The sequence below is a fragment of the Helianthus annuus genome, chromosome 6 (assembly GCF_002127325.2).
Source record: "Helianthus annuus cultivar XRQ/B chromosome 6, HanXRQr2.0-SUNRISE, whole genome shotgun sequence".
Classification (NCBI taxonomy): domain Eukaryota; kingdom Viridiplantae; phylum Streptophyta; class Magnoliopsida; order Asterales; family Asteraceae; genus Helianthus; species Helianthus annuus.
In genome coordinates this window covers 41,861,759-41,877,909 of record NC_035438.2, presented here as the reverse complement: position 1 = coordinate 41,877,909, position 16,151 = coordinate 41,861,759, and the positions used below count along the sequence as shown (strand labels likewise).

At 37.6% G+C, this 16,151-nt stretch overlaps 3 protein-coding genes across 4 annotated transcripts; 2 read left to right on the top strand and 1 right to left on the bottom strand.

Annotated features, from left to right (window-relative positions):
* The first annotated feature begins 335 nt into the window (after positions 1-335).
* On the top strand, positions 336-1,224 carry LOC110888238. Its single transcript, XM_022135770.1, has 2 exons — positions 336-587; positions 679-1,224. Exons 1-2 carry the CDS (start codon positions 336-338, stop codon positions 1,222-1,224), a joined length of 798 nt encoding a protein of 265 aa, XP_021991462.1.
* A 6,745-nt stretch (positions 1,225-7,969) lies between these two features.
* On the top strand, positions 7,970-9,664 carry LOC110890242. Its single transcript, XM_022137835.2, has 3 exons — positions 7,970-8,148; positions 8,371-8,868; positions 8,955-9,664. Exons 1-3 carry the CDS (start codon positions 8,061-8,063, stop codon positions 9,470-9,472), a joined length of 1,104 nt encoding a protein of 367 aa, XP_021993527.1. The 5' UTR covers positions 7,970-8,060; the 3' UTR covers positions 9,473-9,664.
* Positions 9,665-11,730: 2,066 nt separating this feature from the next.
* Positions 11,731-12,987, bottom strand: LOC110890243. Of its 2 annotated transcripts, none has more exons than XM_022137837.2 (2): positions 12,866-12,987; positions 11,731-12,205 (listed from the first exon to the last, which is right to left on the bottom strand). In XM_022137837.2, the coding sequence occupies exon 2, from the start codon at positions 12,189-12,191 to the stop codon at positions 11,949-11,951; it is 243 nt and encodes an 80-aa protein (XP_021993529.1). In that variant the 5' UTR covers positions 12,192-12,205; positions 12,866-12,987; the 3' UTR covers positions 11,731-11,948. The 2 variants fall into 2 exon arrangements, with proteins under 2 accessions (XP_021993529.1, XP_035830442.1); XM_035974549.1 differs by lacking the exon at positions 12,866-12,987 and adding an exon at positions 12,694-12,751.
* Positions 12,988-16,151: the final 3,164 nt, after the last annotated feature.

Here is a 16,151-nt window from a genome sequence, read left to right as displayed (position 1 = left end):
AATAGCAATGCTCAGGCTCCTCCTTCGATGCAGAAATTAGGGCATAAGAAGAAGAAACAATTTTTTCCTTCGATGAAGATGAAGGATGCTCTCTGGTTGGGAAGAAACCATGAATCCTCTAAGAGTAAAAGTAAATCGACAAATGGAGGTGGGGAACCATCGAACGGCAGGGGGGAAGACGAGGTTGGGAACACCGGAAACACAAATCGAGATTCAATTGTGGAAGAGGTAGAATCGACAATAAAGGTTGGTGAGGCCATTGGTTTTCGGGTTTCGGGCTATGGCTAGAAGATCACGAGACAGGTTGAAGAAGCACAGGCGACAAATTATTCCCAATGAATTTCGTTACAGCAAATATTAGTGGGGCAGGTGACTCCAGCAAGGCGGAGCACATAAGGAATCTGAAAAGGAATAACAAGCTCGGTTTTATCGCTATTCAAGAAACGCAGATGTCAAACTCTTCGAACATTCTGGTTAGTAATTTTTGGGATAATACTCCTTTTGATTTTGATTCAATTGAAGCCACAGGCAGATCGGGTGGTCTCCTTAGTATTTGGGACCCTGGACTCTTCACAAAAAAGACAACAGTAAAGAGTAGACACTTTTTAGCCACAATGGGGGAACTTCGTAATGGGGGGAGATATCTCAGTTGTTAACATATATGCACCCCATGATCAGAATAAAAAAAAACAACTCTGGGCAGATTTAATTGTTTTGATGAGATCCTTCTCTGGCTCGTGGATCTTCTTAGACGACTTCAACTGTGTCAGGGAACCCACGGAAAGAAAGAACTCTAGATTTAATAAACAAGAGGCCGAAGACTTCAATTTCTTCATTAGCGAAGCAGGTTTGGTGGAGTACTCTATGTTGGGATGTGCCTTTACGTGTGTGACAGATGATGGTATGAAGTTTAGCAAAATTGATCGGGTACTGGTCTGTTATTCTTTTCTATCTTTGTGGCCATCGGCTAAACTTTTGGGATTATCGAGATTCAAATCTGATCACAGACCATTACTCTTGCTATGCTCTGATGTGTTTTTTGGTATACCACCATTTCGTTTCTTTAACTCTTGGCTAAAAGAGGATGGGTTAGCGGATATTGTCAAAAAGGTGTACGATGGAGTCATTGGCTTCTATCCACCAGATAAATTATTAGCAGCAAAATTAAAAGCAGTCAAAGTTGCAGTAAAACCTTGGTGTGAGAAGATAAGAAACAGAGATTGAAAAGTGATAAAAGAGCTTCAAAAAAAGGTAGATGACATGGATTTGAAAGCAGAATCGGTAGCACTAACTGAAATGGAGATATGTGAAAGGGACTCGTGGCTTAAAATGTTGAATGAGTTAGAAGATAACAGGATGGAAGATCTCAAACAGAGGGCAAAGGTCAAATGGGCAGTAGATGGGGATGAGAACTCAGCCTTCTTCCATGTTGTCATTAATGGACATCGGAAAAACAATAGAATTAGTGGGCTGAATTTTGATGGGGTATGGATATCACAACCAGAGGAGCTCAAAGGAAACATTAAAAAGTACTATGAGTCTATCTTTACTGAACATGAGTCTAACAGACCGACATTTAGTAACAATGGATTCAAGGTATTAACTTTGGCTCAGTCTGCCATGTTAATGAAAAGATTCTCAAAGGAGGAAATTAAGGAAGCGGTATGGTGCTGTGGGGGAGATAAAACACCGGGCCCTGATGGTTTTACTTTCAAATTCATAAAGAATTTCTGGGATTTGTTCGAAAAGGATTTTGAGTCGACACTTGAATATTTCTATGTTCATGGCAAGCTGAATCGTGGGTGTAATTCGAGTTTCATTTCACTCATCCCCAAATCAAATAATCCTCAAACAATTAACAATTTTAGACCAATCAATCTGATCGGTTGCATCTCAAAAGTGGTGACGAAAATTCTATTGAGTAGACTCAAAAAGGTCATGGATTTATTGGTTAGTGATGTACAAACGGCATACATTGAAGGAAGAAGTATTTTGGAAGGCCCTCTGATCATAAACGAACTCATCTCGTGGGCAAAATACAGTAAGAAGAAATTGATGCTATTTAAAGTGGACTTCGAGAAAGCATTCGACTCGATAAGTTGGAGTTTTTTGGATTCGGTCTTATCCAAATGGGATTTCCGGCTCTTTGGAGGAAATGGACGATGGGATTATTAAAAACGGCTAGAACGTCGGTTTTAGTAAACGGGTCACCAACCTTGGAGTTTGAAATTCAAAGGGGGGTCAGACAGGGTGACCTGTTATCTCCACTTCTATTTATATTGGCGATGGAGGCTTTGCATATTGCCACGGAAAGTGCGGTTCAGCTGGGAATTTTTAAAGGCGTCATAACACCGGGAGAGGGACCAAGAGTTTCACATCTTTTATATGCAGACGATGCAATATTTGTGGGAGAGTGGTCAGAAGATAACTTTCACAACCTTGCTAGGCTTCTAAGGTGCTTTCACTTATCCTCGGGTCTAAAAGTAAATTTCTCAAAAAGTAAAGTGTTTGGCGTGGGTGTGGGAAATGAGGAGATCTCGCATATGTCTTCGATTCTCGGGTGTGAAAGAGGTTCGTTACCGTTTATATATTTAGGTCTTCCGGTTGGCTCCAATATGAGTTTGGTTAAAAACTGGAAACCAGTTATTGATAGATTTGAAAGCAAACTTTCAATGTGGAAGGCGCGGACATTATCATTTGGCGGACGAACGACACTTGTGAAAGCGGTTCTAGGTAACCTTCCAACTTACTATTTCTCCTTATTTAGTGCACCGTTACATATCATTAAATATTTAGAAAAAGTAAGGCGTAAATTCCTATGGGGAGGTTGTATAGATAAAAATAAGATGGCTTGGGTACCTTGGTTTAAAGTGGTGGCTCCTAAAGAACAAGGGGGGTTAGGGATTGGCAGTTTGGCTTCGATGAACAAAGCTATGATGGTAAAATGGATTGTGAAACTTAGAAGTGAAAGATCACATCTCTGGGCGAAAGTTGTAATGGCAATACATAGTGGGGGACGCTCTTTTACGACCATTCCAATAAAAAACTCGATAAGTGGTGTGTGGAAAAATATTGTGCAGCTAGGAAAGGGGTCGAATCTCAAGCTTTCAGATGTACAAAACAGGCTGGAAGTGAAAATGGGTTGTGGGGATAAGATCTTTTTTTTGGTTAGATAAGTGGGTAGGCGACTACTCGCTAAAGGATCGATTTCCCGGTCTTTTTGCAGCACAAACAAATAAATTATGCTTGGTTCAGCAAAGATACAGTCTTACAAACGGGGAAATCATGTGGAGTTGGGGCGGCGAGTCTCCGGCTACTCATACAGACACGACTGAAACATGGGCCGAGTGTGTAAAATTGCTAGAAGGTGTAAAAATAGAAAAGAAATCAGACATGTGGCTTTGGAAACAAGAGGATAAACAAGAAGTATTCAAAGTTAGAGACTTGCGGTCAGAGTTGGATGGAATGGATTTGATCCCGGAGACACAGGTTCTCAAATGGCTTAGCTGGATACCGAAGAAAATAAATTGCTTCCTATGGAGAGCGGTGCTGGATCGAGTACCGACTAGAGATGCCTTGGCATTAAGAAACATTCATATTCCTTCGGTCTTATGTGCATTATGTTGTTCGGCTACTGAATCGATTGATCATTTATTGGTTTCATGTCAATATGCTCATTTAGTCTGGACGGCGATCTCGTTATGGGTCAAAATACCCATTCCGAGATATCTTTTGAGCGTCGTGGGATTAATGGAATATATTGAGTCTCATAGTTCGTCACAAGATAAAAAGAAGGCGGTCTACCTTATTATTGCGGCAACATGTTGAAGTCTATGGCGGATCAGAAATAATTTAATTTTTAACGGGAGGCCAACACACGTTTCAAGGGCAGTTGGTGACATTAAAGCAATATCGTTCTTATGGGTCAAAGCTAGAGCTGGAAAATCAGAGTTGGAGTGGAAAGAATGGTGTAGATTCAGTTGTTTTAAATAATTTTACTAAGTTTTATAATTATATTTTGGTTTGCTTTATGCTGTACATGTACTAATGCCTTAGCATCTTGCTAAGGTTGCTTCTGTTGTTGTTTTTCTATCAATAAATCCGCCTATTTCAAAAAAAAATATATATATTCTCTTCTCATAGCTCTTAATCAACACTGCTATGAGTCAGTGTACCAAATTTATTGAACAATACAATTGAGTTAGAGCATTCACAATAGATATATCTTTTGGTGTTTTTAAAGAGAGAGAAAGTGAGGTGGAGGAGAGAGGGTGTGAGGTGGAGGAGAGAGAGTGTAGTTATATATGTGAGGAAAAATGAGAAAAAATTGAGGGAATAAAGTTATGTGAGTGTGATGTAGGAAAGAGGGGAGAGAAGAGAGAAATAGTGTTTTTTTGTGTATGTGAGTGGGTCAAGAGAGAGAAATGCTCTCATTGGTTGAGCAGATGTCACATTAGCACTAAAAAATACCACCAAAAAACATCTCTATTGGTGATGCTCTTAGACTAGCAAGATTTATAAAATCTTAAAAATTTGGTAACCTAATTCATTGATATTTGGTGCAAATAGACGCATGTGTGATGATTAAAAACTAAGAATATGATAATGGTAAAGGAATTGACTCTTATACAAACACTCAACCGATATTAATTCAAACAACGCTAATCATCCAGTTTCAAAAGTTCGACACCAGTTTGAGCGAAAGTTTTTCTCAAGGCTTGTTTAAATAAAACTGTCTTTTCCCATCTCTTCTTCTTATCTATTTAGAAATCTTTAGAGGGATCCTAATATTTGTTCACGGGTAAAATATACATAAAACTACAAAGTGTGTTTTTTTTTTTTTTTTTTTGCACTAATGTTGTACTTCGCCAACAAAGTTGATGGGTATTAGTGTATTACAGGCTACCTCTCATTACATGGTAGATCCGCTTCTAATCGCCATCCTTATCAACAAGAGCATAACTATTTTCGAAACTTACAATATTAAATAAGAAGTTTTAGTTACCAATGAGGAGCTTAAAACTCAAAACTGAACATGGGTATAAACCAATTTATTGGTATGCATGTACCGGTAATACCGAATTTTCCGACGGTTCGAAAACTAAACCGGTGCTCTAGTTAGACAGGGCTCTATCGTGCCAGTGATGCTCCGATAGCTGGTTCAACCTGTAATACCGGCCGGTTTGAACCGGTTTTTAAAACATGCTAACATCGATGAACTGATGGAGCGATTGGTTTGATATCCGCCATGATTTTTAAAACATTAACACAGAACCCTTGCTCAAATATGTATTTTAAAGCCAACCCTTGCTCAAATGATTTTTAAGGCTTGTCTTGTAAGTTTGTAATTCTCTCTTTTAACATTTTTCTTTCTTCAACAAATCTTGGAGAAGAGCTCAATCCACAGGGTTTTTAGTTTTTATTGGTGAATCACGTGCTGCATTTTGATGCACGAGCGAGTGGCACCAGTGACGCCGGCCTCATTCTCATTACCAAAAACAATCTCAGATTCTTCATTTTTATATATGGTGTTCTTAATGATAACATTGAAAACAACACATTTTAAATCTAGTGACTATCATTTTGTCGATGCACAAAGTCCATGTGACCTTAATTAATGTCAACGTCTCTATAGTACAACTGACCTTAATGTTAACGTCTACATGGGCGTATGTATTTCACATTTGAGGTATAGTTTAGATTAAAAAAATACATTTATCTCTAAAACTTTTTTCATTTTCTAAAACCCAAGTATAGGGATGAGATTGGTACACTACTCGTATCTGTACCCGTACCGGTTTCGAAAATACTGGTACTGAATTTCAACAAAACTGGGTACGGTACCCGCTTTGGTACCACTTTGTTTTTATTTTAGTTTTTAAGCACTTGTACAGGTACTAAAGAGGTAAAATTATCACGAGTACCAATATGATACGGTACCAAATAGGTAAAAAATACGAGTACGATAAATATCATAATATGAAATAAAACATAATATAATAAACTTTTAAAGTTCTATATAAAATTCGGCTACCAGTACTCTTTTTTACTCGTACTCGTACCCATACCAATACCGAAAATACCGAATACCAGAATTAATAAAATTGGATAACAATGCTTGTATCGAGTACCTAAAATCGGTACGGGTATTTGGGAAAGAATGCCCATCCCTACCCGCGTACATCGATTCCTATCTTTATTCAATTAATAATACTTCTTTAATTATTTATTAGTATATTATTCAACGCTCACAAAAAAATATGTGAGATAAATATATGGAGTAAATAGTAATTTCATTTACGGATTCACTATTCAACCCATATATTTCCCTGTTTTTTTTTTTTTTTTTTTTTTAAATTCAGATGGAATGTAAAAATTGAGGAAAACAATCACTTTTTCCTTAAATTATATGGTTTGTGACGGTACAGAGATTCAAATGTGAATGTGTGGATAACTATTTTTCAGAATGGTAAAAAACTAAAAATGTGGCTAAAAAAATCACATCAAACAACCATACATATACATAATTACTACTAACGAAAGTTGTAAACTATTTGTAACATATTAATGATGGGTAAATTGTAGTAGCTACAGTTAAAAGAGTAAAAACAACAAATTACAAAATCCTAACACCTATGCAAAAACCTATATGCTACTGTTTAAATTACTCTTAAAATATATTACTCTTAAATCCATGGATGTTTAGGATTATTACAATTACACTTTTTTTATCACTTATTGTATTTAAATTGCTTAAATTAGTATGTTTCATTTATTCGTATTGCTTAAATTAGTATGTTTCATGTTTCATTTATTCGTATTGCTTAAATTAGTATGTTTCATTTATTCGTATATTAACAAGTAGACAGTGGCGGAGCTTGACCAAAAGTTTCGAGGGGACGGAAAGTCATGTGACCCAATTTATATATTGTATCAATATTTAGGCAAAATAATTGGGGGACAATCCTATATAATTTTAAAATTTTCGGACGAAAAATAGAAAATTTTACACTTCTAACTGAAACATTCAGGGGAGCGGGTGCCCCCCCCCCTACCCTATACACTAAGCTTCGCCATTACAAGTAGAACAACTAATGAATTATTTAGTTAATTACCAATTTATAAATATAATAATAGGTTTAAGCCTAAAATTGTAAGCCCAAGATATTATCTTTTAATCTTTAAAAAAATTAACTTTCACTTAATTCTTGATATTATACATATACATGCTTAGGGGAAGATTAACATACAATAGCCTCTTAACGTGCAACGGTGCGTGAGTGAATTACTCATGTTCATTTTAAAAAAACACACGTTATGATACATAATTACGCACGTTATTTGTATAATTACGTATGGGTTAGGTTTTACGTACAATATTTGTATAATTACACATGGGGTTGGGTTAACTCTAATTACGAAACACACATTACTTTTTCACTCGTGCACCGTCGCACAGGCCGAGTTGTATTTAAAACTTTCACTACATACTTGTATGTATTATTATATTGCATTGTATTATACCGGCTAATTCATCCTGTCCTCTATGCCGACAATAGATATTAAAAACTCTTAATCTAGAATTTTGCTTTACACCCTGAAATAGGTTGGAAGGTCCCATTATAGTTAATAATATACACTCAAAAGCATATTTTATGTGTCTAGTTATATTTATGGCAGATCCAATTATCATCACGTGAAATAAACATAAAAGTAATGCAAATTTTGAAACTTGCAAAGTGATCCCCGTTTTTCAATCATCAAGAAGATTAAAATTAAAATATAAAAATAGTAAGGGTCGTGAATACACAAGGAATCTAATAAACTTGAGTGAGAGCAAATCACGGTCGCCAATGCCCTTTGTGGGTCCAAAAGCATACAATCCAACACATTCATCGCCTGATTTGGTGCTCTTTTAACATGGTATCCCTTCCTTGATGTTTCCTATAATGTTGCATAAATACCCTTCATGATACCTATGTACTTGTGTGTCCCGTAGGATTCAAAACCTACAAATTCGCCTATCGCAATCTACTCACCATAGCGGATCGTCTAAAAAGATGGCACATCTCCTCTTTCTTTGTGTTCTCTTCTCTACATTGTTATATTCGCAAGCCGCAGCTCCTGCTAGACCTGCGTATTTTGACGGTAAAGTGGTCTAATGTGTATTTGAGTTGGTTTTAACATCTTAGATCTATCTTATCGTGGGCCCACACTCTTTTAACAATCATGTATACTATAGTGCTATAAAAACTAAATACCATGATCCAAAAAAAAAAAAAAAAAAAAAAAAAAAAAAAAAACCTTTTAGGTACCAAACATGATTTCTAGTTTATCTTTCTTACATTGTTTCAAATTTTTGTGTAATAGGGTTGCTCGCGAATGGCAACTTCGAAGAAGGGCCAAAACCTTCAAACCTCAAGAAAACTGTAATCATAGGAAAGTACTCGTTACCTAAATGGGTAATATCTGGCATGGTAGAGTACGTTTCTGGTGGGCCCCAACCAGATGGGTTCTACTTTGCGATCCCACGTGGGGCCCATGCAGCAAGACTTGGCAATGAAGCCACCATATCCCAAGCTATTAACTTGAAGCCAGGTAAGGTGTACTCCCTCACATTTGCCGCCACACGGACTTGTGCTCAAGATGAAGTCCTAAGGGTCTCGGCCGCTAATCGCTCAAGTGACCTTCCCATTCAAACTTTGTATAGTAGTGATGGAGGGGACACTTATGCTTTTGCTTTTGTGGCTACTTCAAGGAAGACAGTGGTCACTTTTCATAACCCGGGGGTTCAAGAGGACCCCGCTTGCGGACCTCTCTTGGATGCCATTGCAATCAAGGAGATGCCTCCTCTAAGATACGCCGCAGGTAAAACACCATTACAATATATAAACAAGATACGATTGATTGTTATCTATGAGTTTCTTGATGAATTGGTTGATTCTAACATGTAGGAAACTTGGTGAAAAATGGCGGTTTTGAGATCGGTCCTCATGTGTTCAAGAACTACTCAACTGGAGTCCTACTGTTGCCCAAAATACATGACATAATATCCCCACTCCCTGGATGGATCGTCGAATCACTCAAACCAGCAAAATACGTAGACTCCAAACACTTCTCGGTGCCAACAGGCCTCGCAGCTATTGAGTTAGTAGGAGGGAGAGAAACCGCAATTGCGCAAATCATCCGGACTGTGCCCAACAAGGCCTATAGCCTATCTTTCACCATTGGAGATGGGAAGAACGACTGCCACGGGTCGATGATGGTGGAGGCTTTTGCAGCAAAAGAAACAGTGAAAGTAAAGCATGAATCTACAGGAAAGGGCGCGTTTACGCCAGCAAACCTCAAGTTCATTGCTACATCCACGAGGACAAGACTCACATTTTACAGTGCCTTTTACCACACTAAGTTAAATGACTACGGTCATTTTTGTGGTCCGGTTTTGGACGATGTCAAGGTTTGGCATGTCTAGAAGCACATGATGAACGCAACTAATAGATTAAAACGACCCGGATTGGATCTTGTATACGGTTTTTATATGATATTTTATTAGAGTGTAACAATCGGATCCAGCCGTAAGATAGTCATTTATGTATTATTAAGGGTCATTAATTAAGAAGATTGTTGTGTATCATAATGAATAAAATGTGTGATTTTAGTGTTACAAACTGTTTACTGTAACTGGATTTACAAAATGAGAACATCAAGAGTTTATCTTAAGTTAAACAGGGTGTAAAGTATATGCTTGGATAAATTAAACCGGATCTCATACCCTGTATATGACACAGATATGAAATATAACTTACTGAAATCTGACTAATCAGCTTTGGCATTTTACACCAAGTCAGTTTTTAAGTTTAATCTATGATTGGTAAACTTATAGCTTTGGTGAAAGCTGACCGCTATAAATGGCAACAGTTATGTATAGATTACTGTAGGCTCTAATCTCCTTTAGCACTAACTATACTTGGAAAAACATGCTGGCCAGGGTAACGGGTCAGAACGAATTATCAAAAAATGGTCATTTAAGTTTGGGTCAGAATGGGTTTTGAAAGAAGTAGATACGGATCCAACAGGTCGTTGTAAATAATTAGTCAAGATTTATCTCGTGACCCCTCCACCTTCTTCTAAGGCCTTGAGGTATACTTTAAGTTTAACGCTCCTCAACTCCCCCTAAGTGTCGTCATATCACCCACTTTTCCCCATTTCACTTCAAAATAGTTTAATCCCATTAACCTCACCTAACCTTATTTTTTAAGTAGTTTTTGGTGGCAGATGACAACTATGTTTAATCTGGTTACAAGTAATTTGTTTATTTATACGGTTGACATGCAACAACTATGAATAAATGATCATATAGGCGTTCTTCACATAGGAACTTCATCAAACAACTGAAGGCATGAATAAAACTTGCACACTAGATCTTCCAATATAATAAACCTAATTGTGTATAAGATACCAGCAAGCAGAGCGAATGACAAGTGATGAGTTGTTCTTTGGAGTTGTAGGGCAAAAATAGACGAAATCCACTTTGACCCGCCACCATTTTTAATTGCCCAAACTGACGTCCTGACCCGGTCTCTTAATTTCAGTTTACCCATTTACACCTCTTAAGAATAATACTTAACTTAAATCCTTATATTTAAAGTCCATAAGAACCCAAACTTGAGTGTTTGGACAAAGATTGCAACGCCTAGCACTGTTCAACTTAAGATTGTTTACTAAGGTAGCTATTGAAATGATCAGTGGAGAATCAATATGACATTCCAAAACTAACCTTTCAAGGCGATGACCCTATCAATGCTAATGAATTAAGCTTTAACAAAAACAGTTATTTGAAAACCACTGTTCATATAATGGGCATGAACGACAGTCAGTATAACTGCTTTTCCAACAGTTAAAATTTGTTGTATTTCATATGGTAAAATCATAGTTGTTAAAATCGCCGCTTACGCGGTTACGCCTAGGCCCGTTTCCCAGGTGAGGCAAGGCAATTGCACTTTAAACTTAAACAATTGCACTTTAAATCTCCAGGTGATGGTTCAAGCGCACGTTCTGGCGAGATTCCTAGATTCCAAAGAGTTTTCAGCCAAATTCTTTAAATTCCGGCAAGATTCCATACAAATTTCTACTTTTATCCAAGTAAAAGTACTTTTATACACTAATATTTTAGAACTTTTGGTACTAAATAGATTATATTAAATGTTATATATTAGCTTTTGTTTATTCTAATTGAACAGGTAGTATCATTTCTCTAACACATAATACGTTTTTAATTTTTTTTTCATCGTGCGCTTTTTTTTCTCAGGCCTTGCTTCTTTTTTTTTTTTTTGTGCTCTGCGTCTAGGCCCTAGGCAAGACCTATGCACCTTGAGTGAGCCTAGCGCCTTTAATAACTATGAGTGAAACTAAAGAAATCAACACCACCATGGGCAACAAGCAAGTACCATACATGAATCACAAGGATCCAGAACTGATAACCATTCTTGCAGGAACATTGTCCCCACTAGAAAGGTGAGTTAAGAGCCTTGGATGTCAAGCACAACTTGCCATCAAAAACTGCATTCATGCCAACAGATTTAAGGTATTTCAAGTACTCCCTATTCTTTCGAGACCGCAAGATAGAAGTATGTTAAGTGATTAAAACATATTAGAAAACACGAATCATGGTTGATGGCCAACAATCATTATGTTGATTATTGCAAAACGAAAGCACAGAAACCATAACAATTTTCCACATCAAAACCCAACATTTTCAAAAATTAAACACGCAACAGAAGACGAAATGTTCGATAGAAACAAGAGCAAAATAACAAACCAGCAGCATAAGGTCGAGTCTACAAAACAGTCATCCATGAAAGTTACGGAAACATAAACAAAACGACAACCTTCACCTGAGGCTTAAAGTTGGATTATTAGAAACAGGGTTGCAGACTTACAGTGTTTGTCTAGGATTCAGCTTTGGACTTGACAATGAAATTCTGGCGACTGATGGGATTCATGACAACTGGAGGACCAGCGGTGCGAGGCCACGCCTGAAACTTCTTGTCAGTCTCTTCCCACCACTCCTTGTTGGAAACTGTAGAGGGGGTTGTGCCTCCAAAAATCTTCTTGTCTGCAATAACATAATCGCAGGCGAAGGCTAGTGCAAATGATCCGGCTAAAGCACCAACAATCTTGGCTCCTGTCATTTGTTTAAACTGATCTGCAAGCAAGAGAAATCAACTGGTGTCAGTTGCACAACTTGTAACAGTGGTAAGTTTGACAAAATATATATATTTTGTTGTATGAATATTGAATACACATGTAGTCAACTACATTTTACTATGATACCTTAAGCACGGATTAGGTTTAATAATCAAACTAACTACTATTATTATACAGAATAAAGTGGAAATCCAACAAGATAAGCAAAGAACATAACATGCACTTTCAGGATTAATGTCTATGTGTGTGTGTGTGTGTGACTGCACATATTCACAGTTGCTTCAACAATATCTGGATTTACAATCCATAATACTACTCCCTGTATCCAGATTTAGTAGCTTCCAACTTTGAAATCAGATATGAATTTGAACAACTTTTTTTTATTTTATCTTTTGCAAAATTGATAAGGATAACTAATTTCTAGAAATACAAAGGAAGATGGAGATGAGTAATCAACATAACATTTTAATTCGCAAAAGTGAAGACCTAATTTCAATAGGTAAACTATTAGCAAACAAGTTAGGGCTTGTATAGCTAGGTTTTCTCAATCAAACTTGGAATCTGAGACCTAATTTAATGAAAATTAATGTAGGCGAAAATATGAGAGGTTGTAGGATGAAAGAAATCGATCTCTGAAATAATTACTAGGAGGGTATACCTGTGGATACGCTACTTGACTGACGACGTTAACCGAGAGGATGAAAGACCACCGATACAAAGTATGGTTTTAAATAGTGGGTTGTGTGTATATTTGAGGGGACGACCTCTATAATTTTTTAATATTAAAAGTGGCTGTGAGTGGAGAAAGGTAATGATAAAACTATAAAAAACATTATTTAATTGAAAAGGAAAGAGAAACTTTAGTGTTTTTTAATGTAATTTATGATGAAAATATGATGGAATGGATGTGAATGCTCTAAACACCAAATGCAAAAGTTTTTTTTTTTTTTATGGATTATAGCAAACTAATGTAATTTAGGATGAAAATATGATGGAATGGATATGAATGCTCTAAACACCAAATGCAAAAGTTTTTTTTTATGGATTATGGCAAACAATTACTTTTAAGAGCACTCACATCCATCCCATCAATTTATGTGCGTAGAGTTTTTATAATATAAGGGTGTACGGGGCACTAGCGGGGAGGGGTATCGGTGACCCCATTCCCCGATCGGGAACACCGCCGCCATCACCGCAGGGACCCAAATCGGGGAGGGGAATCGGGGTTGGTTCACCGCTTGAATGTGCACATGGATCGAGGAACGGTCATCTTTCAAACGGTCAAATTTAAAAAAAAAAATCAATTTTTAAACAAATATAAATAACCAACTTCACTAATTTTTTACAACACCTACCACTCTCAAACTTTTACCACACCCACCACTCTCAAACTTTTATACTCTCAAACCGAGCAATGGAGAACCAACCCCGCGAAGCCAAGAAAAAAACTAAGGGACGGGGCTCGCAATCGTCTCGTGGTGGTTCGAGCGGTGCAAGTGCACAACCACAACCACAACCCCCTTTCGGATATACTTCACAACCCCTTTTTTTTCCAACAACCTTCACACCCCTCCTTTTACAACACCCAACCACCCAACCTTCAACCCAATTTCGGCTATTTTCAAAATTTGTTATCAATGGATCCTCCTCAATCCCGCGCCTTCGACCCGTATGGTTTTCGTTCCCCACAAGTTCCATCTACACGAGGAAATGTTGAACGTCCTCTACCTATTTACGACGACGAGGACGAGAAGGTGGTGCCCGAAACTCAAAATTTGGGCGACTATGAAGATGACACCGGCGACGATGAATATAATGTGGATGAAGACGCCGGCAACGAAGAAGATGACGCTCGGGATAAAAAGGGAAAAATGGAGAGCCAAAAATGGACAAAGGTCCAAGAAGAGGCGTTGGCGAAGGCATGGGTACATTGCTCTACCAACAAAAAGAAGGGCAATCAACAAAACCGCGATAGTTTTTGGCGTAAGATTTTAGATCATTTTAACGCCACCGTTGGTGGAAGTAACCGGACCGTGCATCAAGTACGGTCTAAATGGGGCCCGATGATGACGAAAATAAACTTTTTCAACGGCCTATACCAACAAGCGGTAAAAATTATATTTTTTAACGTTGTATATTTTTTAATTTTGTTTACTAAGTTCATATTTTTTTAACACTTATTATTTTATAATATGTAGGATCGCACACGAGGAAGCGGATGTAGCAATCTCAACGTGATGAAAGTCGCTTTAAAGGAATTTAAAGAGAGATATCCGAACGGTTTTCAACATGTTGAGGCATGGGAGGTCGTTCGAAAACACGACAAATGGGCCCAAGTCCCATTGTTGGGTGAGGAAAGGGAAGGTTCGGCACAAAAAAGAAAGCTCGTTGGCGTGGACCCTTCCATACCCGATATGAACGAAGACCCCTCGCCACAAAGAACACAATGGCAAGACAAGCGTCAAGCGACATCGTCCGAGGGCTTGGCCGAGTTGGCAGCACAATTCAAAGAGTACACCGCCATGAAAGAAGCGAAGCACGCGATGGAATTGGAGGCGATTGAATTGAGGAAGAAAAGAGAGTCGGAGGCTCGCGAACTTATATCGGAACAACGCGAGACGATGAAAAACTACAATTACGATCGAGATATGAAAACATTCCTCAAGCCGCACGACGATGCTCCGCCGGAAATGTTGTCGTTCATCCTCCCCCGAAAGCGCGACATCGCTAACAAGTACGGGTGGCCGTGCAATTTCTAAAATTTTTATTTTCTAGTTTTAATGTAATTTTTATTTTCTAGTTTGAATGTACTTTTAATTTTCTAGTTTGAATTTAATTTTTATTTTTATTTTCTACTTTGAAATGTCTTTTGTTAAATTTTATTTAATTTTTATTAATATTTTTTTATTTTATAAACATGCATAATTACAACAAATAAAAAAAAACAAAAAAAAATATAAAAGCAAGTCCCCTAAGAGAGGAGTGCCGCCATCAAATTAGGGTGTGAGGGGAGTTTAAGAGGGGAGTTGACGTGGCATAACCTAATTGGGTGTGCGTAAGAGAGGGGACTCCCCTACGAGGGGAGTGCCCCTCTCACCCTAAAGAGTATAAAAAGTGGTTGTGAGTGGAGGAGAGAGAAAATGTTAGTGTTCATCTGTATATTTGGGGGGACACTGATCACCCCCTATAATCTTTTAATATATTTTGAAAATGGTTGTGAGTGGAGGAGAGATAAAATGTAATGATAAAGGTATAAAAAATATTATTTAATTGAAAAGGGGAGAGAAAATGTAGTGTTTTTTAATGTAATTTGGGGTGAAAATATGACGGAATGGATGTGAATGCTCTAAGAGTAACTCTTCTATTTATAAATATACAAACAAACGAATATTGAAATCATGCCATCTATTCCAATTTAAATCATGAAATTTAGACCTCGTCCTTAGCCAAAGAAACGATGATTCTTTAACCTTTTCTACCGTTCTAAAAAAGACAAGTTTTTATTATGAAATACCTTGTCGTTTCTCGCCTTCTAAAATTCCCAAAAGGTGGTGAGGCACACCACCCCAAGCGTTTTTTTCCAATGCTTCGAATTGTTTAAGCTTCAACTAACAGACTTACCGGAACGACTGAAAGTGAAGGTTGAAGATTGATGAAATGGTCTAGCATGCCTTTGACCGAGGATACCGAACCTAGATATAGCATTTTAAGCCAAACAAAGACATTCCACCATATAGAACGGCCGATAATGCATGTAATGATAAGATGATCCCCGTCTTCGTCCACCATCCCACAGCTAACACAAGACGTATGCGGAATCTGAACACCCCGAGAAGCAAGAGCCTTCAAAGTGGGAGACTTATTCAGAGAAGTTGTCCACCCAAAGTAAATAACTTTAGTCGGCGCCTTATTATTCCAATAAATACGACTTTCAGCATTAATCT

Coding starts and splice junctions, on each gene's coding strand:
- LOC110888238 (XM_022135770.1), top strand. CDS start 336: ATGAATTTCGTTACAGCAAATATTAGTGGGGCAGGTGACTCCAGCAAG. Junction 588..678: donor TCTTCACAAAAAAGACAACA/GTAAAGAGTAGA, acceptor CCCCATGATCAG/AATAAAAAAAAACAACTCTG.
- LOC110890242 (XM_022137835.2), top strand. CDS start 8,061: ATGGCACATCTCCTCTTTCTTTGTGTTCTCTTCTCTACATTGTTATAT. Junction 8,149..8,370: donor TAGACCTGCGTATTTTGACG/GTAAAGTGGTCT, acceptor TTTGTGTAATAG/GGTTGCTCGCGAATGGCAAC. Junction 8,869..8,954: donor TCCTCTAAGATACGCCGCAG/GTAAAACACCAT, acceptor TCTAACATGTAG/GAAACTTGGTGAAAAATGGC.
- LOC110890243 (XM_022137837.2), bottom strand. CDS start 12,191: ATGACAGGAGCCAAGATTGTTGGTGCTTTAGCCGGATCATTTGCACTA.